Below are 21,687 nucleotides of genomic sequence, written 5' to 3'. Positions count from 1 at the left end.
TGGAAGACCTTCCCTGCCTTGGAGCGGCGAGACTGGCTGAGTGGGAGGGCCCCTGGGTAATGAGAGATCGCAAGGCTGCTAAAGACAGCTGGGAGCAACCTGCCGGAAGTGTCTTAGGGGACGTCAGTAAGGAAGATTGGAAGTGGGCCGGCCTTGGGCCTCTGCTGTGTGGCTGAGGGGGAGAAAGAGCCTGTGGTCATGAGAGTTCAGTGGAGCCTTCTGGCTGCGAGACCCTGGGCAAGCCACTTAACCTCTCTGAGCCTCACTTTCTTCAGTGGAAGAATAATTTGCATCCTGCCTTCCGTTGTATGGCCTAGTGGTCAAGAGCCCAGGCCCTACATCAGACTTTGTTGGCATCCCCTCCGTGCTGCTTACTGGCTCTGAGACCTTGGGCAAGTCATTCCCGGTGACCCCGTCTTCCTCCCTGAAAACTGGAGATCACAACAGTCCCTGCCGAACAGGTGACTTCGTCTCTGACCTCTGGGCTTGTTCATGCGGTTCGTTCTGTCTGAAATACCACTTGTCACCCCCGCTACCACCCTGTCCCAATCTGGGTGTCAGCTTTAAGGACGTCTTCCCTATCACCCCACTTGTCTCCTGTCATAGCCTTTATAAAACTAATGACCGGCTTCATTATCCGCTGTGCCAACCAGTCTGGGCACCAGGACAACAGGAATCAGGGCAGTTTGGTAAGACCAGCAGCTCGTACAGAGCCGCTTGGCACCATGTGTTTCGGATGACCGGGCAGACTCAGGAGCCCCATGGCCCAGGTTCATCACTCTGTCTCCCTCGCTAGGAGCTGTGTGACCTGAGGAAAGGAGTTCACACATTTTGACCATCAGTTTTCTCACCCAAAGGCACAATTTTGGGAACACTGCTAGCACGGATTCAGGCAAGAATGATGCTAAAGCCGCTGAGTGCAAGGTTAATGAACAGGATATTCACACCATCTCAACGAATCATCTCAGAATCTTTCTTCATTACAAATGGACAAGGGTACCGTTTGCTGGAGAGGCAGGAAGGACAGACGCCCCCTTCCCCAAGCCAAGTGGCCAGGCCCTCACGTTACCAACCACGGGACCCATTGGCATTCAGTGCCTCTCACTGTGACACTACAGTTGAGCACATTACTCAAGGGCCTTCTGCCAAAACCTTTTAACGGAATCTAATCATAACGGGGGGGGGGGGGGCGGGCATTCTATAAGGCAAATGGCCTGGACTATATCCAAATTTATCCATGTCCTAAAAGACAAAAAATGGCAAGGGGGAGGGAGAGGAGGACTGTTCTGAATTAAAAGAGACTGAAGAGAACAAAGGGAAGGTGCGACTTTTGACTGGATCCAGAATGGGGGGGGGGGGTCTTATTTAGGACAATTGAATACATTTGAATATAAAGTGTATGTTAGCTAATAATTTTGCATCAGTATCAAATTTCTTGGGTATGAATGGGCACTGAGGTCATGTAGGATAATGCCTTTGTTCCTAGGAGCTACATGCCGAATAACTTACGAAAGATCTCCGCAGCTCAGTTTTGAAGGGAACAGGAAAAGACCAGCCCCAAGCACCTGACACAAGGTCCGCGCGTGCGCAAAGCACCCTTTCCGAGACTTAATTCGCGCGGCTGGAGAGTCAGATTGGGCGCCGGGAGGCGGAAATACGTAAGGGCAGGTTCCGGGGACAGTGGAGACGTCGAAGGCAGCCGAATGGAGGAGGTGCCTCAGGGTGAGCGCGCGGAGGGGGCGTGGGTGGCGGGGCTGAAGGGACAGGAGCCACTTTTAACTGTGACCTTGTGCCCGCGCAGGCTGTCCCGGAACCGGCAGCGCCCAGGCGGGCCGAGGGGCCTCATGTCAGGGCTGCCCCAACCAGCGGCTCTGCGCCTCCGGAGCCGGCGCCGCTCCCGACCCAGGTGAGGAAAGGGCGAGGCCTGAACCGGAAGTGAAGGGTGCTAGCCAGGAAGAGGTGGGACCGGGAGGCCTCTTAGGAGGGGTGGGTCTAGAGGAGGCGGGCCATGGAAAAGTCAGGAAGAGTAGAGGGAAGTAGTGGGATGGGGCGGAGCCTGAAGGACTATTGACTGGTGTGGAGTCCAAAGGGGTCTCAAGAGGGGCGGGGCCGGGAAAGGGGTGGGGCCAGAGGTTTGAGTGACAGTGACTGACGGGTCTGGTGGGGGCCGTCGTCCTAGGGAATAGGGTATAGACTTTGAACTGGGGGTTGCTCGGGAATATTCTTTGTACAGAATTGTCTTGCTTTTGAAAAGGATTGATTCTCCCATTCATTTAACAGAAATATATATTCACCTGGGCACAGTGCTCAGTGCTGGGGATACAGCTGCGAATAAGACGAGATCACTGCCCTAGTGGATGTGAGTTTAATAGGGGAGACCCACCATAAACAAGTGAGCAAGCAAATAAATCATCGCAGCAATAAGTATGACGAAGGACAAATCGGAGGGTGGGAAACACTGGGGATTTACCAAAAGGATCTTAAAAAGCAGGAGCCTGGGAGAATTCTGAAGGAGTTCGAAGAGAGAGTCGGGTTTGATTCCTGGGTCCTGCAAAGAGTATGACCTTGAGCGAGACTTCTAAGGTCTCTGAGCCTCCATTTCCTTATCCAAAATGGGGCGAGGGGCGCCTGGCTGGCTCAGTCCATAGAGCATATGACTCTTGATGTCAGGGTCATGAGTTCAAGCCCCACATTGGGCTTGGAACCAACTTTTTTTTTTTTTTTTAAGATTTATTTATTCATTTGAGAGAGAGTGCACTCACAAGCAGGAGACGGGGAGAGAGAGAGAGGAAGAGAATCCCAAGCAGACACCCACTGAGTGCAGAGCCAGACCTGGGGCTTGATTCTAGGACCCTGAGATCATGATCTGAGCTGAGCAGAAACCAAGAGTCAGACGCCTCTTGGAACCTACTTTTTAAATATGGGGCAGGTAGAATATTTACTTCATGGTGGTATTTTAAGGAATTGAAGTAAGTTGAAAGGTTGAATGCATAGCAAATGTATAATCTGTGACAGTTATCTGTGACTGGTCCTCATAAATGCCTGCTATTTGTCAGGGATTCTTAACCTTGGCACTACTGCCATTTGGATCTGGATAATTCTTTGGGGTGGGGTGCTGTCCTGAGCATTCTTAGACATTTTTTTAAAGATTTATTTGACAGAACACAAGCAGGGGGAGGGGCAGAAGGACAGGGAGACAATCTCCAGCAGACTCCATGCTGAGTGGAGCGCAAAGCCCAACAAAGGGCTCCGTCTCACGACCCTGAGATCATGACCAGAGCCAAAACCAAGAATCGAACGTTTAACCAACTGCGCCACCCAGGCACCCCTCATTGTTAGACTTTTAGCAGCATCTGTGGTCTCTACCCACTACATACCAGTAGCAACCCTTCCTCATGACAACCAAAAATGTCCCCAGGCGGATTTTGCCCCCAGGTTGGGAACCATTACTATGTGTGAAGCTCTTCTGGAGCTGAGAATATAGCAGTGAACACTTCAGACAGTCTCTATCCTCATGGAGCTTAGGTTCTAGCAAGAGGAGACAGACGAGTAAACCAATAAACAAGAAAATTTCGAAGAGGATAACAGCTTTATTTTCTTTGTAGTACTTATTGCTGTCATTGACTAGGTGGTATTTCACACACAGTCCCTTGAAATAGCCCCAAGGATTTAGCTCCTACTAGTCCATTGGAAAAGTGACACTTGAAATTTAGTCAGGGACTTCATCACCTGATTTGCTTTCTTTGCAGCCATAGAAGAAATCAAAGAGAAAATGAAGACCGTGAAACACAAAATCTTGGTGTTATCTGGGAAAGGTGGTGTTGGAAAAAGCACATTCAGTGCCCACCTTGCCCACGGCCTAGCAGAGGATGAAAACACACAGGTGAGACCTTGGGAAAAACTGGGAGAGGCTCCTGTATGAGGGTGTGTGATGATTTCTGGAGAACTGATTCCTTAGACTAAGTTGAATTGGTCTTTTGGGAATCTAGATCCTTGCAGAGAGAAGGAGGAAATGCATGGCAGCTATGCAGTGAAATGAAGTGTTTCATTAGATTCTCTAGCTATGAAAATGGACAGCAGGTGTACATTTCTCTTGGCATGCTGATCATTTTGTTAAGTTCAGACTTCTTTCTCTTACCCCCTTTCTGCCTGTTTCTAGGCCAGAGTTCTGCAAGCTATAGCCCATGGGCAAATTCAGCCCCTCTCTTGCCTTTTTATGGCGTATGAGCTAAGAATGATTTTTACATCTATAAACATTTGCTTTTAAATTGCTTTATAGTATCCTTGATTTTGCCCATAAAGCTTAAAATACAGTTGACCTTTGAACAACATGGGTTTGAACCGCATGGTTCCACTTATATGTGGATTTTCTTATAGTACTATAAATGTATTTTTTTCCTTATGATTTCACTTAATATTTTTTTTTAGGTTACTGTAGTATAAGAGTACAGTGTGTAACACGTAATGCATAAATATGTGCTAATCGACTGTTAACTATAAGACTTCTGGTCAACAGTAGGCTATTAGTAGTTAAATTTTGGCGGAGTCAGTAGTAATACATGGATTTTCAACTGCACAGGGGTTGCCCCTAACCCCCCGCCTTGTTCAAAGGTCAAGTGTATTTTCTATTTGACTCTTGAGGAAGAAAACATTTGCCAACCCCTGAACTGGGCCACTCACTGGTGCCCAAGTATACACGTGAGCACAAAAACTCCAATTGCCCAGTAAAAATCAACTGCTCTCTGGATTTCAGCTTTAATGGAAAGTATGGTATGATGAGGAAGAAAAAAATACTTTCTACCACAAAGCTCGAATGGAAATTTACAGTGCCTGTGATTTTAAAAATACATTGGGTTGTTCATGGGACTCAGGATAATTTTGCATTGACCTTAGAAAAGTGATCCCAGTATTCACTTTGATTACCACTTGATACCTGATAAAACCATGAATACTGCAGTTTCTGAGTTTTTTTAAAACACAGAACACATTCCATCTTTGTTTTCTTCCAAAATGAAATTTTATTCAAAATTCCAGTGGAAAAAATGCTTACCCATCAGAACTGCTAGAGCAGCATGCATGTCTCTTAGAATCCAGCTATCCCATGGGTTGACCCCTGAATCGAGAGACCTGGCTGAGGACTTGTATGCTGGCACTATGCGTGGCCTGGCTTAGAGAGCCTGCTGCTCTCTGGATGGGAATTGCCAACTAACTGTCCTCTTGCGTCTCAGGACACCGTTCAGGGCCTGCAGAGGAGTTCTGCGTAACACAGGCAAACAGTTGTGTTTTGTGCATGCTGTTCCTTCCCATTTCAGTTCTTCCCACGGTCGTCATGCCTTCTTTATACATTGACTTATTTCTGAGCATTAGTTTTCTTCTCATGCGTTTCTGATACTGAGTTATTTTTATATACAAGGGTTGACATTCAGTTCAGATTTCATTTCTAACTGATAAATGGCCCTTCACTTTTGTTTGACTAAAAAAAAAAAAGAGTGCTAAATGGGGCTGTAAAGGTACATTTAATCTAGTATTGAAATTTCAAAACTGCCACATATTGCCCGTTATATTTTGAAACTCTAAAAGCTGGTAAATTTCAGTGTTGTATACTTGTAGTAGGTAAACCATTTTATGTAAGTGTGAAATAGCACCCTAAGATCTTAACATAAAGCTTGATTTTTCTCCATAAAAAAGCCAGCTACAGTGCGCAGAGGATCTAGCTCACCATTCTTACATGCGCTGCAGGACACTGAGATGAGACACCTCGCCAGTGTCCAGGAACTCCAGGAATACAGTTCTCAAATCTCTGGATTAAGAAATTAGAGTTTGCTTCAGGGCTGGGCAAACTGTGTGTGTGAAGAGCCAGATGGTGAATATTTTAGGTTTTGCTGGCCCTACAGTTTCTTTGGCAACTGTTTAGTCCTGCCCTCAAACAGGAAAGCAGCCATAGACAGTCTGTAAACAAACAAACTTGGCTGTGTTCTAACAGAATTTTATTGTCACTGATATTTGAATTTCATAGAATTTTTACATCATGAAATAGACTTTTTTTATCCCCCCCCCCGCCTTCTAAAAATGTAATAACTGTTCTTAACATCATGGGCTGTACAAAAACAGGTAGCAGGCGGGTTTGGGCCCGGGTTGTAGTGTACCGGCCCCTGGTGTGGTCTGTAGCGCATCTGTGAGGGAAGACTGAGACCTGGGCCAAGCCCCAGCCTTCCTGAGAGTGAAGAGGCTGAACCTGGTGATCTGTGATGCTCGGCTTTCCTCTCACTCACCCAGGCTCTGAATTCTCCCTCATTCCTCATTTCTGTTCTGATCGTTTTAGAATGCTGGAGCTGTTCCTGCCGGCCTGCCAGTGGCTGAGGTGGGCTTCTCTGAAATCTGGCATCCACCATCCAGGATGTGCTCTAGGGATTTGGGACAAGGGTGAGAAGCCTGGGAGGGACAACTGGGCTTAGGGAAGGCAGCCTCTGGACTGTGGTGGGGACGGATGGAATGTGTGTATGGCAGGCAGTCTGGTGGGGCTCCTCCAGTGAAGGGGACCAAGGAAGAGGCTGAGCCAGACTAGGGAGGCTTTGAGTGACCTGGTAAGACATTTGTCATGCATAGAGGCAGGATTTGAGCATTGCTTTAGGAACATCGCAATGACAGCCCAGTGTGTGATTGGGTATCATTAGAGGGGTCAGGAAGCCAGTCGGGAGATGGTGTTCATGTCTCGTGAGCAGCCACGAGGACCCTGATCAGGGCAGTGGGTGGAACAAGTGCGAGGGGACAAATGCGGGTGGAGTCGGGACGATGGAAGAAGCAGGGCCTCACCACTTCAGAGAAGAGGGGGTTTTCGGAGCTCTGGTTGAGCATTTGGGGCATGGTGGTGGGTACAGTCTAGCCCGGTGGTGGGGAATACAGGCTCTGGAGAGAGACTGCCCAGGTTCACATCCCAGTTCACCCACACCACTTCTGTGACCTTGGGCAGGTTACCAGGCTCTCTGCCTCAGTTTGCCCTGTAAGACAAGAGTCAGGAGCAAGTGAGGTAATGCACGTAAATGTAAAATGCTTAGCATGGTGTCTGATGTGTAGTAAGTGCTCGATAAATGGCTGTGATAGCAATCATTGGTCCTTTATCCACTAACCGGAGCGCGGGGCAGAGGTGGTGATTATTTCTGCTTGTAGTGCCGGGTTTGTAGCCCGCCCCACCGGGCACAGTGCTGAGCAGGCTCAGAGTCCGCTTGTTGATCCATCCTTCCGTTAATCAACAGTCTCCTGCCCTTTGAGGTTCAAATGTGCATTGGCCAGTTGGTTGGCCAAAAACTGATTGTTTCTCTGAGAGAGTATTCATATCGTCCAGAATGCTCTCTGCTTTTGGAAGCTGTCAGGCATGTTTTATTTTGTGTGTGTGTGCACGTGAAATTTTTTTTAATATAAAATCATAGTGTATTATTAGTTTCAGGGTAGAATTTAGTGATTCATCAGTTGCGTACAACACCCAGTGCTCATTACATGAAATGGCCTCCTTAATGCCCATCGCCCAGTTACATCCCCCCACCCACCATCCCTCCAGCAACCTTCAGTTTGTTTCCTAGAGTTAAGTGTCTCCCTTTCTGATTTCATCTTCTCTTATTTTTCCTTCCCTTCCCCTATGTTCATCTGCTTTGTTTCTTAAACAGCTCTCTGAAGATGGGCTTTAACCAGGCCAGATGCAGGTAACCACTTGGAAAGAGAGAGCTGTTTGTATATAATGGTGCTTCTATATAATTCTGTTGTGAAGTAGTTGCCTGGACTTTGCAACTAAAGGAAAATGCACCACCATTCGGTGTGGAAATATGGCTAGAGAAGCTCGTATGCGATAAGAACCTAGGAAATATTTTAAATATTTATAAAAACAGTTTTGTTTTAAAATGAAGAACTCTGACTATTGTACAGTTACTTTCCTCACTGAGGACTCTGAACATTCCTGTATTATTTCATGTGTATTGAACACATGGTGGCTTACAAAAAAAAAAAGTCCACACTTAGGAAAGTGTATTTCCTCACAGATCCTACTCATGACTGAAAATGCCACTGTGTCCAAAGGGTGCAGGATATTGACAGACAGTAGACTCTGAGTCTGGTTGATTGATCTCAAGTAGCACACATTCCTTCCTTGCCTAAATTGAGGAGGGAAACGCCTGGTCCCTTTTCTGTCTGCTATCTGGTGGAAGCTCATCCCTAACTCTGAGCAGGGCTGTTCTGTGTTAACGCTCAAGGCAGGCAGGTGTCCAGCAGCTCATTAGGAAAGGGCGTGAGCCAAGAGGGAGCAGAATTGGGAACCACCCCCCTGACTAATGATGGGCAGGCTGGGGGGGTTGTGAGTTGTGGTGAAGGGGGCAGGAGCCTTGATAGTTACACCTGAGCTAGGAGACACCACAGACTTGCATGCTGTTTTTCCACGGCAGGGTCACCTGCTCCCACAAGTGACCCGGGGGTCGTCTTGCCTTGTAATCTGAAAGGCGAGCTATAGCACTAACAGGTCTGCTCTAGGGGCTTCCGGACTGAAGTTCCTGAGGCCCATCTCTGGGGCTGATAGACTTTGGAGCTGGAAGGGGCCTGATGATCTCCTGAACACTTGTTTGACAGAAGCTCCGACAGAAGCAATTTGTATGAAGTGACCCAGCCTTGGAGTGCCAAGAGTCAGCACTAGAGCTCACCTCCCAGGACTTCTTAAGGGGAAGTTTGGGGGTGCTGAGTATGGGAAAGTTTTGGATCCTGACAACACCCTGTTCCACGACTCTCTGGCTGGGAGAGAGCTGTGGCAAAGCCTGTTAGGTTTCTAGCACCTTCCACAGAGGCCCTGGTAAGATTTACTCAGGCACATTTCTCTCTGCTCGGGTTCTCTGGTCTGAGCAGAAAGGGAATCCAGTTGGATAGATATTAAGGTAGTGACAGGTTCAACAGGAAGCCTGAAAGGGACAGGACACAGGGCCCCTCAGAGGTCTGCATAACAGGGACATGTCATAGCCTTTTTGGGTACCACCATGGGAGTGAGTGCCCGTGATTTGTTTCCTGCATCCTTGCATCGTTTCCCTCAAGATTCACCCCCTTGGTTGAGCATAGTTCCTTGAAACAAATTGTTCCCCACAGAAAGGGCACGGAGACAGAGTGGCTAGAAACCGAGAGTACTGTTAAATCTGTTAGGGTCACAGTAATGGTGTAGTTTCCCGAGTCATGAGGCTCTGAGGTAAAATGTCTGTGGATCATTAACACACACCAGCCTTGTGTGTCAAGAAGGCGAAGGAAGTCAGGTTGTCAGCCTGAGTATCCTTCTGTTGCGTTCTTCAGGTGGTCCAGCAGAGGGCGGGGGAGGCAAGCGGCTGATCTGAGGATGAAAAGTTTTCCTGATCACGGGTGTGAGGAAGCAAGAGGTAGGTAGGGGTTTGCAGGGAGCAGTGAAGAGAGAAGCAAGAAACCAATTAAGGGCAAGTTAAAAAGTTACCCAGATGTGCTGCACTTTGGATGCTTGACATTTGAGCTTTCAAGATGAGTATTAACTCTCCTCTTCAGAGGGTTCCTGAAGACCATCTCAGACCTCATTTATCACACTGAGAAAGCAAGGATGTTTGGGGTGGAAGGAGTGATTGGAGGTTGCACAGATCACTAGCAAAGAGCTCTTCTAGACTTCTTTCAGGAACCTTCCATCATTAACCTTCAGGATCACAGCACAGTGGGGCTCGGTCAGAGCTCAGTGGGAGGTTCCACTCTGGCCCTCCTCTGCAGGCCCCATGGGGTGGTGGAAAGAGCCCTGGTGTTGGAGTCGCCAGGCTTCAGATTATGTCCTGGCTCTGCTGCTTGCTTCCTGAACAAATCCTTGGGCCTCTCCAACCTCCATTTCCTCTTCTATAAAGCCGAGATGATGACACCCACCCCTCAGGCACGTGGTAAAGGCCGAGTGAATGGTGGCTGGACCTGAATCTTTAAGGGACCTGACGCCGGGTCTGGAGGATCACCCCAGAGTTAGGCCAGACGTGGGGGATGGGTGTGGAAATCCATGGTGTTGCTGTGTTTTGCCAAGCTCTTTAGGAGTCTGAGACTGTGTGGCCATGGCCTGGAAGATAAATGTTGGAACTCCCCCGAGATTCCTCTCGGTCCTTGCTTGACTCCATTTCTTTCCATCTTCTCTCCTTCCTCCTTTCCTCAAGAACTCTGTTTCCTTCCCAGTGGTGCACATCTGAAAGATTGTACATTCAGTCGAGTCACTGCTCTGGTCTCTTCTTGTTTCCCAGGTCGCTCTTCTGGACATTGATATATGTGGGCCATCAATTCCCAAGATAATGGGACTGGAAGGAGAACAGGTAATAGTGATAGTGGGAACCACAGGAAAGTATTCTCACGGCACACCCTAGTACCGGACTACTCCCACACAAAGGGGTCAGCAGAGCCATGCGTTTTTACGTGGCCCTGCTGAAACCAGGTGAACGTTCACCAGTCCGTCTGTCTGCCTCAACAACCACCGTGAGCTTGGGGGGTTGGGACTGGATATAAAGTGCACCCACATCATTTGAGAAGCATCAGTTTCAGTGCCTTCTTAGAGGGGAAGGGAAACAGCAAGTAAAATGCAGAAGTAGGACACAGAAACTTCGCACTGCCTGGGAAAGCTAGACCAGTTCTTGCCAGGGGTCTGTACCCTGGAAACGAGGGAATGTTTTTGCCCTTGTTGTCACCCCTGGGGAACTGAGACTGTGAGGTGGCAAAGTGACGTGGGGTAGGGACAGGGCTGCAGCACCACAGCAGTCCGTGCAGGTGCCGGTCCCCCTCCTCCCCCGGGTGGCAAGAAGCTGTCCCAGAAAGGGTCCCCCTCAAAGGCAGTGCACTGAAACAGGGCTGGGGGGCTAGGATGTTCCCAGGGTGTCACATGGGTTCGTTTATTACGTCATTGCCAGGCCCTGCTGGGTGCTGGGATACAGTAGTGCGCGAGGCAGATCGAGCCCCCCGCCCTGGTGGGAGGCTGCAGCTGATAGTAGAAAATGAAAGCTGGGTAAGGGGACAGGGCGAGCCAGGGTGTGGTCAAGGGCACCATGCTGTGGAGAGCGGGTGAAGAGCCTTCTGGGCCACGGGAGCAAGTGCAGGAGCGCCGAAGCCAGTATGTACTCCGAACAATGAATAGTGGCAGAGGGACAAAGGGAGGGTGGCTGGACAGTAGCCAGAAGCAGACAGGCCAGCCTGTGGACTCTGCTCAGGGCTTGGGATAGGCGCCAAGGGGGCTGGGAAGGGCGCAACGCCGTCCAGGGTGGAGGCAGAGCTGCAGGGTGCACGTCTGCGCACGCGCCCACCGGGAACGAGCTGTGTAGCAGGCGCCCGCAGCATGGCCGGGCGCCTGCTTACCTGTAAGCGCTGTCCAGCTAGCCCTGACTGCACCCTTACGTGAGCGTCCTACGAACGCCGATGTTTTTACGTGGTGAGAGAACAGAAGTTGTGCTCTTTTCTTCTCCTGCGCCACGGGTCATTTCCTTTATCCCTCTTTCAAGCCTGCCACCATGGAGAATGAGTTTAAATAGGAATGAAGGGTGGTTGTTACATTAAGAGCTGGGTGAACTTAGGTGCAGAGGGTTAAGCATACAGCTGTGGTGAGGAGTATGGACTCGGGCATGGAATTGTTGAATCACTGGAGTACCTCTGAAACGGATGCAGCATTGCACATTACCTGTATTGGAATTTAAAAAGTACATAAAAATTGAAAAGACCTTAAAGCCAATCACCCAAGACAATGTATTCTAGGGTTGCATTTCTGGGAAGTGTCTAGAACAGGCACATCTGTGGAGACAGGAGTTGGGGGTCACCTAGGGCGGGGGGGGGCGGCGGGAGGATGTGGAAGGATTGGGTGTGACCGTCACAGGGCACAGAGTGGCTTCCTGGAGGGATGAAAATGTTCTCAAACTGACTGCTGGGTGCCCAGCTCTAAGAATATCCCAGAAGCCACTGATGTGTATGCTTTGAACAGGACGCTGGTGTGATATATGAATTAGGTCTCTATAGAGCTGTTTAAAAAAGTAAGACTTCATCAAGAAAATGGGCTTTTTGTTTCAGCTACTAGGTTGGTCTAAAGCCCACTTGCTAAGACTGATGTGTAGTTGGAAGTTGAGTCAGTTCTCGTCTCAGGATGAGAAGACAGTGCAGAGTGGAATGCTGGCTATTACTGAACACCTGCTGGAAGGAGAGAGTCTGAATCTCGAGGTGGCCCCGTGAGCTTCCTGTTGGCCCCCTCCCCCCGGGGGGTGCAGCAGACCAGCACGGAGGCTCAGGCCATGGATGGGGCACGTTCTGGGCCACCTGTTTCAGTGAAGCAAACCCCTTTCCTGGAGTTGCAGAGGTGGCCTGCATTTCCTCAGCAATGCCCCCACCCCCCCCGAGTCCTGTCCCACTTACAACCTACCTTACACCCCAAATTATATGTGAACTTGGCCAAGCTTGGTTCCCTGACTGGATCTAAGCAGTTTCAAAATAATACAACCTGGGGGTAGGGAGGGGGTAGGAAATACAGCTTCTGTTACCCACTGCCTCACCCCTAGCTGCTCACTCTCTAGTAAGATTGAGTGGTGGCATTTAAGACAATGAATTGTATTTTCTAAAACTGTCTTCCTAATCTGTAAGTCTGTGTGGGTGAGAAGTATGCACACGGTGCCTCATTTCTGACCAGTGAATGTCGGCGTTCGTGTTCCCGCAGGTTCACCAGAGTGGCTCGGGCTGGTCTCCAGTGGTGAGTTTTCACACCTTTGCCTTATTTGCAAGGCAGTGTGCCCTGGGTCATGTGTTCAGAACGGATATGGTTTGGGCTGGCAGCACCTTCCTCAACCCAACTGTTGATCCATCAACGAGTATTGATAGGGGCATTCTTCTAGGCTCAGGGAACACAGGTAAGGTCAGGGATTGGCAGACCGTTTCTGTAAAGGGTCAGACGGTACGTATTTTCAGTGTATGGGCCATACACTATCCACCATTATAGAGTGAAAGTCGTAGTATGTAAATGAATGACCGTGGCTATATTCCAGTAAAACTTTATAGAAAACCCGGAGGCGGGCCAGCTTTGGCCCGAGGGGCCACAGTTTGCCAGCCAGGCGAGGGACTGCTGCCGTGGTTCCCACACTGCAGCATGTGGCCCCGGGGTGCCTCGTTCCAGTTCCCCAGTACGGTAACCCTTCCCCCAAAATGATTTGTGGATTCAAAGAATGAATAGGCCCAGAGATCACACGGTCATTTTGTTCTCAAAATGATTTTTTCAGTATGAGCTCCGATAAACGACAAGGAAGTGTTATGTGCTGTGGTTTTAAGTGTTCTTTGCTTTATCCTCCAGTTCGTGGAAGACAACCTGGGAGTGATGTCGGTGGGTTTCCTACTCAGCAGTCCTGACGATGCCGTTATCTGGAGGGGACCAAAGAAAAATGGTTTGCCACTCTGCTTTTTCTCTGTGAGCACAATCTTCCAAGAGCAGAACTGCTTTAGGTTTCCTTTTCAGCCTGTCCCATCAGGACGGCAATAGTCCCGTGCTGGGCTTTGCAGAGGATCATGGTTAAGCATCTGGTTGCCTCTGTCTTGGCTGGTTGAAGAGAGCTAATAAAAATAGCTGATAGAAATTGTTTTATGTTTGTGAGGCAAACGTGATAACGACTACACTATGGAAACGGGACAAAATTGTTTTATGTTTACTGCGAGTGTTTCTGTATTTGAAACCTAGGTAACTCTGAATTTGTTTTTACTGTGGTTTTATAATAGCTTATTTATGTTCAGGAAGTGTGTGAGGTGAAATCCTAGCAGGTTGGTTGGGCACAGAGGCTTCAGGTAACCGTGCAGAAGTGTCCTTTATAGGGCAGGGTTCCTCAGCCTTTGCACTATTGCCTTTTGGGGCCGAATAATTCTTTGTTAGGGGAGGGGTGGACTGTGCTCCACATTGCAGGATGTTGGCAGCACCCCTGGCCTCTAGCCACTAGATGTCAGTGGCACCCACACCCCCGTCGTGACACCCCTGATTTAGAGCACAGGCCAGGTGTACATGAAGATTGCAAAGTGCCTCTGTAGCATTGTAGATAAGAGAGAAAAGGCCTCACCGGCTTACTCGCGCGTGTTCTCTCCAGGCATGATCAAGCAATTCCTTCGTGACGTGGACTGGGGAGAGGTGGACTACCTTATCGTGGATACCCCGCCCGGCACGTCGGACGAACACCTGTCGGCCGTCCAGTACCTGTCGGCGGCACGCATCGATGGGGCTGTGATAATCACCACCCCTCAGGTGAGCAAGCACCCCGGGGGAGCTGGCTCCAAACTTGGCTGTGTCCAGCCTCGAGACCCATTTCTCGAAGCAGCTCCTGGAACATGTGCTCCAACAGCCCTCAGTGTGGATCCCCAGAAACTTCGTTAAAAGCTTTATGTTTGGTCCAGGCATTTGCTGTTCACAGATAAGCATTCCACAGTTATTTCTGTCCACAGATGAAAGCACTAGCGGCTCAGAATTGCCTTTCATATGTCCTTCACAAAGCCGGCAAGACCCCTTGTGCCATTCCGATCTGGCTTGTCCCTCGTGGTCACGTCACCCTTACTGTGCTCACGCAACCTGCGTGCTGCTTCCATGCACCTTGTCCGGTTTCCCATCAAGCCGGCCTGGGGTGTAGACCAATTTCTGGATAAGCCGCTGCGGTCCTTGCTCCTCCTTCAGCAATGCCCAGCTCCTGTACCAGTCACCTAGAGGCTGTGCTGAACCCAAACTAAGGAGAGCACAGGAGTGTCCTCTGGAGCGAATCCAGCAGTGAACAAACGCAGTCCGGTCTGCAACGGGCTTTCTTATCGTTGCCAAGAAAGCAGTAGATTATTCTTTTCAGTTGTACCTTTTTTCACGATATTCTTCTCCGCTCCTAAGAAAGCACAACAAAGGAGGCTTTAGTCCATGAATCGGTCCATTCCACCCCTCGTGCTTCACCACACCTTCGCAGAGTACCAGCTCTGTGTGGGCCCCGTGCCAGGCACCAGGGAAGCAACAGGCCAGTCCTCCCTCACAGCCTGTGTGGCTCATGGAGGAAGGTGGGTGCCGGACACAAGGCGCACACAGGGCTCCAACAACATGTGACGGGCACCGCGCGCCACATGGAGGTACCCGGGTCGGGGAGTGCTGTGACGGGGTGTGTGTGTGACATCACTCTGGTGCCCTGTGGAGAGGGTCTTGGGGGCACATGGAAGGGCAGGACACCACTTAAAGGGTGAGAGAGGGGAGCACCTGGCCCAGGGGGTAGTAGTGAAGATGGACTTATCCTTAACAATGTTTTTGAATTTTTACCGAGTGGGCCCCGCTCTAAACCAGCAGTACTGTCAAGGGCAGGTCCCAAACAAGTTACCTAAAAGGAAAACAATCTATTTGGAACGGAGCACTGTGATGTGGGATGTTGATAGTGGGGAGGTTTATGGGTAGGGGGCAAGGGGCATATGGGAACTCTTTCTGCTCAGTTTGGCTGTGAACATAAAACCACTCTAAAATCATCTATTAAGAAACAATAAAAATCCAGTTGGCACAAAGGTGGCCTCTCCAAAGCCACATTTACTGTGAAAGCGAGCATGGTGTCCCCCTCGGGTTCAAGAGGGAAACAGACTGAGCAGATGCTGGCCCTTCTCCAGGAAGCTGTGGGAGGATGCCCCGCATTTGGTACTCTTCGTGTGGAACGTCTCTGGAGAGTGTGACTTAACAAGTATGGTCACCCACCTTCTCAGAGCCCTTCCCAGCTGCTGGCTCAGGCAGGCGGCTCTCTTTTGGGGGTCCTTTTTGACAAAGCAGGGGCTTTACTTAAAGGACCATTAAGGAGAGAACTGCTGAGGTGCAGTGAGATGCAGAGACTAATACCAGTTGATACCAGCTTATTTTCTAGCTAAATGCCTTTTTGTCTCTACCTCAGTCTCAAAGGGACCGAGAACCAACTGTGTGCGTCAGGAGAAAGAGGTGACTCGAAGCCTTAAACCTTTGGGAGCCCAGGAGTGTTAGAGCCACAGAGGCTGGGGTGTGACCATACTTGACAACAGCAGGCTAGGAATTGTGTGTCTGTGATCCCGTGACCCGGGGAGAAGTAGAGAGGGAACCAAGCCAGGATGATACGCTACTGTACAAGGCGCTTTTGGAGTTCAGAAGTGAATTTGATCTAAATGTGGCAGTATTCCTTATTTTCTTCTTGTCCATAAAGTTGTTTTCGTTCATAATAGTCTAGATCAGAGGTTAGCGAACTTTTTCTATAAAGGGCCAGATAGTATTTTAGGTTTTGTGAACCACACGGCGGCCTCTGTCACGAACACTTGTACCACTATAGGACAAAAGCAGCCAGTGATAATATACAGAGGAACGGGTGGGGCTGTGTCCAGAAGTTTATTTAGAAAAACAGATGAGGGCGCCTGTGTGGCTCAGTCAGTTAGGCGTCCAACTCTAGGTTTTGGTTCAGGTCATGAGATCAAGCCCTGCGTAAGGCTCCGTGCTGGGTGTGGAGTCTGCCTGAGAGTCTCCCCCTCATCCACCCCACCCCCCACTTTCTCTCCCCGCCCCCCATAAATAAGTCCTAATACAAAAACAGACATCCAGACAGGACCCACAGGCCATACTTTGCTGTCCCCCGATCTTGAAAATACAGCACAGTTTGGCTCGGTGTAGTATATTGATGAGAAAATAGAACATGGCGATATTGTAAAAGTCATTTTTCTGTGTATTCATTGTAAGTTTGCTATTTGGCCATTCAGGTTTATCCTTTTAGGGTGTAGGGGGAAGTAGCCCCTAGAATAGGGCTCAGCACGTGGTTGGCACTAGAGAGATACTTGGTGAGTAAGTCTTTAAGGCTTTATGCTGGTGAACCCACTGCATCGCACCAGCCATCCCTGCAGCCGCGCAGACATTCTTTCTTCCGCTTTGACTTTGAAATAAATGGTCTTTTGAACCTTGATAGGAGGTGTCCCTCCAGGATGTCCGGAAAGAGATCAACTTCTGCCACAAGGTGAAGCTGCCCATCATCGGAGTGGTGGAGAACATGAGCGTCTTCATCTGCCCGAAGTGCAAGGTGGGAACGCAGCCGCCCGTGGCTCAGCTAAGCGGTCCCTTCTTCTGTGGAGGAGGAAAGCCTGGAAAGGGGTCTCGGCGACACTACTGCTGCTTTTCCCCGTCGTTTTGGGAAGCGCAATCACAAAAATGTCTGTTGCTGAGTTAATGAAAATTCGTCTGGTGGTTAATGTTTCACATTTCAACAGCCATTTTTTTTAAGTTGCTTAAAAATGTTCATTTTTAATGAATCTGAAACGAAATCCTAATTCTCCCTTTAACTTGCCTCCCAGAAAGAATCTCAGATATTCCCACCAACAACGGGGGGTGCAGAGGTCATGTGCCAGGATCTGAAGATCCCGCTCCTCGGAAAAGTGCCTCTGGATCCACACATAGGTGGGTGAGTCTCAACGCCCAGCCCGACCCTCCCTTGCCAGACGGGGCCTTCACACCCCGCTCGCCCATCACGGGCACGACTCTGGACAGGGGGGCAGCAGACGAAGAGCCCGCACTCCGGAGCTCCCCTCCAGCCAAGAGAAACCATCAACTGTGAGGGCATGTCGCCACAGGAGTGAGCAGACCTCAGTGTAAGGAGGATGGCGGGGTGGGGCCTGGAAGGTGGGGGTGAAGACTGGTCAGGGACATGCTCAGACAGGAATTAGGTTCTGAGGTGAAAGTCATGAACAGAATTAGCCTCGAACACCCCTTAGGAAGACATCCTGCCTCCTGCGAGGTCCAGCACAGTGTGCACGGCCCTGTCTCTCTCAGCACTAGACGAGGGCGTTGGCCTGCCTCTAGGGGCCCCATTGCATGAAAAATGCTCCCCTTTTAGTACCGGAGTCCCCTAGGTCCCCTCCAGACACTCCATGAGTGGTAGCAAGACTGAAGGGGGTGGTGGTGGACCCCATCCCCATTCAGTATTCACTTTCCGGTATCAGCTTGCTGAGTGGCATGGTCGGGTCACCCACACTCTTTAAATGACACCTGCCTCCAGGTTTTTGTTTGCCCGAGGTAGAGTTGAACTTAGCTTAGGCTTGCTGCGGCTGTGATGTGTGCAAGTGGTGGGGCGGTAACGTCAGCAGAGGGGCCTGGGCCTGAGGGAAGCCTGGGGAGAAGGCTGGAAGGCAGGCTCGAGCCCGCGTGTGGATGGCTGTGCGGCCAAGCCTGGGAGCTGGGCCTTCGGGGGTTAGGAAATGAGAATCGGAGACTGTGGGCATGGGGATGAGTGCTGAGAGGGAGGCCTTCAGGGGGCCCTGCGGGGGAGCGCGGGGAGGAGGCCTAGGGCACAGGTGCATGGAGGAAGAGGGACACAGATGTGCGGGAAGGTGACAGTATTTGATGGGTGGGGAGAAAGGTGGCAGATGTCCGAGCCATTTAGCAGATGGGGACATCTCTGAGAAGCAGTGAACACGGGAGGCAGTGTTAGGAGGAGGGCCAGGTTCCGCCTCACATGCTGGGTCTCGAGGCAGGGGAGGCCTTAGGTTTGTCAGCAGGTTTGGGAATGTCGTGGGAGGTGCCCTTCCAGGTGAGAGTGGGGCATGTAGAGAGGAGGGGCCCAGAGCATGGTGTGGAGGGTGCAGCCTCGAGGGGCCGCGTGGGGACCGAGCGCCTGCTTGGAGAACCCTGGCACCCAGGAGCGGGTCCCGAGACCTTTCCTCACTTGCCCCCTGCCCCAAAACCCCGCCCTGCTCTGTGCTTTCCCCCATGCAACACAGAAAACTCCAGCTGCTTCTTAGCGGGGGTACAGACACACAGGAAGGTGACTGTTGGCACTGACCAGACGTGGTGCTGAGTTTCCCCACCTTTTCCCTGCAGGTGCGGGAGCAAGCGTCTCCTGCTCAAAGGCCCTCGGGGCAGGTAGACGGCAGGGATGCGTGCGGGTGGGCCGTGGCCTCCTGGCACTCTCGCTGCCGTCAGCCTCTGCCTGTGCCCACGGCCTGCGTCCAGGTCCCTAGGGCAGGAGTGGTGGGCAAGAGATTAGGGGGATGCCTGGCAGAGAATGGGAAGGAGAGAGGAAGGGGGAGGTGTGTGCCTTCCTGCCTGGCTCCGGCTTCAGCCAGGCTTTTCTTTTTCGGGCCATTTTCCACAAAGAAGCCAAGTTCTGAGCACTTTACAGTAGATGCTAGCAAAGCAGAGGACCCCGACTACAGCTGCTGCGCAGTCCCAAGCTCAGAGAATGAAGTGCCTTCTAGTGGACAGGCCTGTGTGACAAGTTACGGGGCCTCGAGCCTCACTTGTAGCTGAAATCACGAGGCCGGCGAGCATCAGAGCAGGGTGGTTAGCACTGTCCTCTGCTGGGAAGGAGGACAAAGCTGTGAGGTCACTGTGTACCCCACCCCCCCCGCCAGAGCTCTTTTTGCCCAGTGGGAGCAAAGGCAGATTCCTGGGAACAGACCAGAAGCTGTGAAGGCACACACTCCAGGCCATGCTGGGAACTCCATGGCAAAAGGAGGTGCTGCCTCTCTGGCCCCCGGATTCTCAGCCCCGCCCGGGCCCCACAGCCCTGCTCTTGCTCTGCCAGCTGGGGGCGCCACGCCCCGATGGCCTCATCTGTCGGAGTGGGTGGTAACCAGAGGGGAGTTGTGGAGATGACACCAGAGGAGCCCCAGAAATTCTCAGAAATGAGCTCTTCAGACAGTAATGCCTATTCTTGGAGCGCAGTGAGAGCAAAGGGGTCCCAACCAGGGCTGTGAAAATCAGTACACACTGCCCATTAGGTGACTGTTCTGGGACCTGGGACTTCCCAGAACTAGTCCGGCACATTCCCAGGGTAGCCTGCACTCATTTGGGCTCCACCTCTGCCAGCCCCTTCTCCTGGCTCCTTCCGTCTCTCGGTTTCCTTGTCTCAGGGGGCAGTGGCCCTTCCCAGGGCCCACCGGAGGTTGGGGAGCAGCTGGGAGCAGAACCACGGACCTGTTTCTGCAGGAGTGCGGAGCAGGCGGACGGGAGGGGCTCTGCCCAGGCAGTCTCCTTGCACGGGTGTATTTAGGTTCCCATTCAGCTGGGTGCGTCCTCAGCTTTGCTTTTCACTACAAGCGAGGGGGGGCTCAAGTTCTTAATGTCACAGGCCCAAAAGAGCCCCTAGTTCACCTTGCCTGTTTTCTTCATGGATTTTTTTTTTTCCACTTTTCTAAGGTAAGAGTTGCGACAAAGGACAGTCTTTTTTGATGGACGCACCGGATTCTCCAGCCACTTTTGTCTACAGAAGTATCATTCAAAGTATGTGTATGCATGAGTCCTGTGAATTCAGAGGGCTGCCTGGCTGGGTGTGAAGATCCCCCTTAGAGCCCTTTATGGGTCATCAGGGTCACTGCCCTTCACCTCAGGTGGAGACAGTCATGCTCGTGGGGGCTGGGATGACCCCCTCAGCCCAGGAAGCTAGGAATCTTTGAGTAAGTGGTTGGGGGATGGCGGGAACACCATGTGCAAGCCTGAGTGTGCTGGTCATTGGCCCCCTGGGGCCTGGATTTTAAGGCAGCTGGGGTGGGGGCAGTCATTAAAGCTATAGGCTCTTGGTCTGTGGCAAGTTCCTTTTGCCCAGGAAAATGGTGTCCAGGGCAGAGAGCAGCATTCCTGGGCTTCTGGATCTGTGGAATGGGCTGATGTAAGATCTCCAGCCGTACACTTTGGAAGAGTCAGGGCATCAGCAGAAACAGGACCATTTGGGGAGTTCAGCCGTGCAGTGATTCGGCCCTCGCCAACAGAGGCAGGGCTGCCTGAGAGACGGGCACACCACCATTGCGGCTGTGTTGTCTCGTGTTCCAGGAATTCAGGAGTTCTGTGGTCACCATCCCCCGAAAGAAGAGCACTTCCTCAGTTCCTGAAACACACGAGAGCATTTGAGACGCAAGCTGCACGTGCAACTCAGCCTGAGCAGCCTGGGGACAGTGTGGGGGTCTCGGGCAGAAAGGGACCCGATTCTGGTAGGGTGTGAAGTCATTTTTGCAGAGACACTTTAATTGTAGTATTTACACTTTTCAACATATATAAAGGCATTCTTTACAAACATGCTGTCTTAAGAATAAAAATGTCTCCTCAAACCTCTTCCCCAAGGCCTGCTTCCGGGAAACCAACAGCTTGTTGGTCAGGGAACTCTTCTCTGCTGGAAGTTTTTTTAAGGACCGAACCTCTTGCTTCAGCCACTGTGGCCTCCAAAGAGATGCCTAAAAAAGAATCATTGCAAAATCCACAGTCATGGTTTCGAATAACAAGGTCCAAATGCTACTGCTTTAGATTGAGGGGAAAATGAAGATGGCCCCAAAAAGCCCTTAAATCACCCATGGAAACAGAACAGGGTGTCTGTGCCCGTGCCCCATGAACTAATACGTGTTCACTGTCCAGTCATTTCCAGTGTTCTACAAGACCATTTATAGGGTTGTTTTTTTTTAATTACTTAAAGAGACCGACCTAAACTCTAGAATTCTCCTCACTGCCAGGATACGCACAGGAACTGACAACTGAGGGAAGAGGTAATTCCCATTTTCCAGCTCCCTCCGGGCATCCATGGAAGGATGGGCAAATCCCTTGGTTCTCTCCCTCTCCCCTCCTTTCCTTCCCCTCCCTTCGTGCCTGCACCCATGGTCAAATTTGCGCATGTTCCATGGGAGGAGAGAAGGAGGGGACCAGGAAGCCTTGGGAGGGCCCCGTGCCCAGGCCCCCCCGGCTGGCTC

General features: G+C 50.8%; 2 protein-coding genes across 9 annotated transcripts in view; one reads left to right on the top strand and one right to left on the bottom strand.

The window, feature by feature from the left end:
* The first annotated feature begins 1,614 nt into the window (after positions 1-1,614).
* NUBP1 (NUBP iron-sulfur cluster assembly factor 1, cytosolic) lies at positions 1,615-21,023 on the top strand. 4 transcript variants are annotated; one of them, XR_004910269.2, is made up of 11 exons: positions 1,615-1,722; positions 1,802-1,906; positions 3,750-3,883; positions 10,254-10,322; positions 12,692-12,724; positions 13,319-13,409; positions 14,097-14,251; positions 16,929-17,039; positions 17,311-17,417; positions 20,153-20,236; positions 20,783-20,827. XR_004910269.2 is itself a non-coding variant. In XM_036070445.2 (11 exons), the coding sequence occupies exons 1-11, from the start codon at positions 1,704-1,706 to the stop codon at positions 20,839-20,841; spliced, it is 963 nt and encodes a 320-aa protein (XP_035926338.1). In that variant the 5' UTR covers positions 1,615-1,703; the 3' UTR covers positions 20,842-21,023. The 4 variants fall into 4 exon arrangements, 3 of the variants coding, with proteins under 3 accessions (XP_035926338.1, XP_035926354.1, XP_035926367.1); XM_036070445.2 differs by having other exon boundaries at positions 17,311-17,413; positions 20,783-21,023; XM_036070474.2 differs by having other exon boundaries at positions 1,617-1,712; positions 17,311-17,413; positions 20,783-21,023.
* TVP23A (trans-golgi network vesicle protein 23 homolog A) overlaps positions 20,954-21,687 on the bottom strand; it is a 29,233-nt gene continuing 28,499 nt past the window's right edge. For all 5 annotated transcript variants that reach the window (XM_036070488.2, XM_078074809.1, XM_036070515.2 and 2 more), the window contains one exon: positions 20,954-21,180. The gene's annotated coding sequence lies outside the window, so the exon portion shown is untranslated. The remainder of the gene's footprint in view (positions 21,181-21,687) is intronic.

This window comes from Halichoerus grypus, chromosome 6 (genome assembly GCF_964656455.1).
Source record: "Halichoerus grypus chromosome 6, mHalGry1.hap1.1, whole genome shotgun sequence".
NCBI lineage: Eukaryota > Metazoa > Chordata > Mammalia > Carnivora > Phocidae > Halichoerus > Halichoerus grypus.
The sequence above is the reverse complement of the archived record's forward strand: the minus strand, read 5'-3'. Positions and strand labels throughout refer to the sequence as shown.